Here is a 1,217-nt window from a genome sequence, read left to right as displayed (position 1 = left end):
ACTTGGGCTTGGCTGGCCCAAAGAAGCATCTATCTTCTAGGAGGAGGATTCCTGGAGGGAGCCAGAGACTTGGGACAGTTCTGGGCACCCACTGGTCATTTGGCCCGTAGGGGACTGGAGGTCAGAGGTCAGGCCAACCCTGCCACGGGGGTGATCGGAACTGCTGGGTCCTGACCCTGAAGGCCTGGAATGTGGCTGAAGCCTGGGGGCAGGGGCAGCCGCTGACCTCACAATGGCAGGGTCTATTGTCCTTGGCTGGCCCGCTGGCCCCCGCCAGCTGCCGCCCCTGGCTGCCAGGCATGTCCCTCCTCAGCAGCTATGAGGGCCTGCGGCAGGAGATCCAGCGGCTGGCACAGGAGAACGAAGAGCTGCGGCGGCTGGTGCAGCTCATCCAGGAGAACCAGGAGCTGAAGCTGGTGCTCAGGAACCGCAGCAGCAGCCTGGGCTTCTGCAGCTCCGGGTTCCTGGCTGAGGTGGCTGCCAGTCCCCGGCCGCTCAGGCGGAGAACAATCAAATTCAAGAATGCTGAGAGAGGTGAGCTGTACCGGGGCCCCAAGACTCTGTGGAGCTGGGCAAACCTGCTGGGCGCTGCGGGGCATCTGGAGCAAAGCCAGGGCCCTGGGGCTCTTTCAGGACGTGCAGCAGGGAGAAGGTGCCAGGTCTGGGAAAGTGACCCCTGAGCAAAGCCTGAGCGGGCAAGGGAGCTGCAAGGCTAGGGCGTGGCTTTCCAGGCCCGGGGAACAGCCTGTGCCAGGCCCTGAGGTAGGTGCAAGTTGGCTGTGCCTGAAGCTGTCAGAGCCGCCGCAGTGGCAGACTCTTCTCCCAGCCCTCTGTTCTTCGGTGGTGGGGACCAGCCACAGCCCTGGGGGAACATGATGGAAGCCTGGCCCGGGGTGCAGGTGTGAGAAGTAGCAGCTCTGTGTTCTGAAGGTGGACGTAACAGGACGTCTGGCAGATTGGGTGTGGGGATGAGAATGGGGCCGGGTGCAGGAGCTGCTGCTGGAGTGGGCCACTGGTAGGTGGCCTGGGGCCTGGTTTTGGGATGTGTCTGGCCATGCAGTCAGAGGCGCCACTAGAGACTAGGGGCCAGGCCATCCTGCAGGCCTGGAGCTGCCTCTGGTCGCTGTGGAGGGGCTGCATGGCATTGCCAAGGGGAAGCTGGGACCCACCAACATCGAGGGACAGAGATAAAGGCCCAGTGGGGCAGGAGGCAGGTG

General features: G+C 63.8%; 1 protein-coding gene across 1 annotated transcript in view; it reads left to right on the top strand.

Annotated features, from left to right (window-relative positions):
* The first annotated feature begins 210 nt into the window (after positions 1-210).
* The window catches only part of OPLAH (5-oxoprolinase (ATP-hydrolysing)), a 12,892-nt gene continuing 11,885 nt past the window's right edge, over positions 211-1,217 (top strand). Inside the window, exon 1 of the mRNA XM_011975743.1 lies at positions 211-534. Within this exon, the coding sequence (XP_011831133.1) occupies positions 300-534 (235 nt within the window). The 5' untranslated portion in view covers positions 211-299. The remainder of the gene's footprint in view (positions 535-1,217) is intronic.

This window comes from Mandrillus leucophaeus, unplaced genomic scaffold, assembly GCF_000951045.1.
Source record: "Mandrillus leucophaeus isolate KB7577 unplaced genomic scaffold, Mleu.le_1.0 Scaffold158, whole genome shotgun sequence".
Lineage (NCBI taxonomy): Eukaryota > Metazoa > Chordata > Mammalia > Primates > Cercopithecidae > Mandrillus > Mandrillus leucophaeus.
This window is presented reverse-complemented; position numbering and strand designations above follow the sequence as displayed.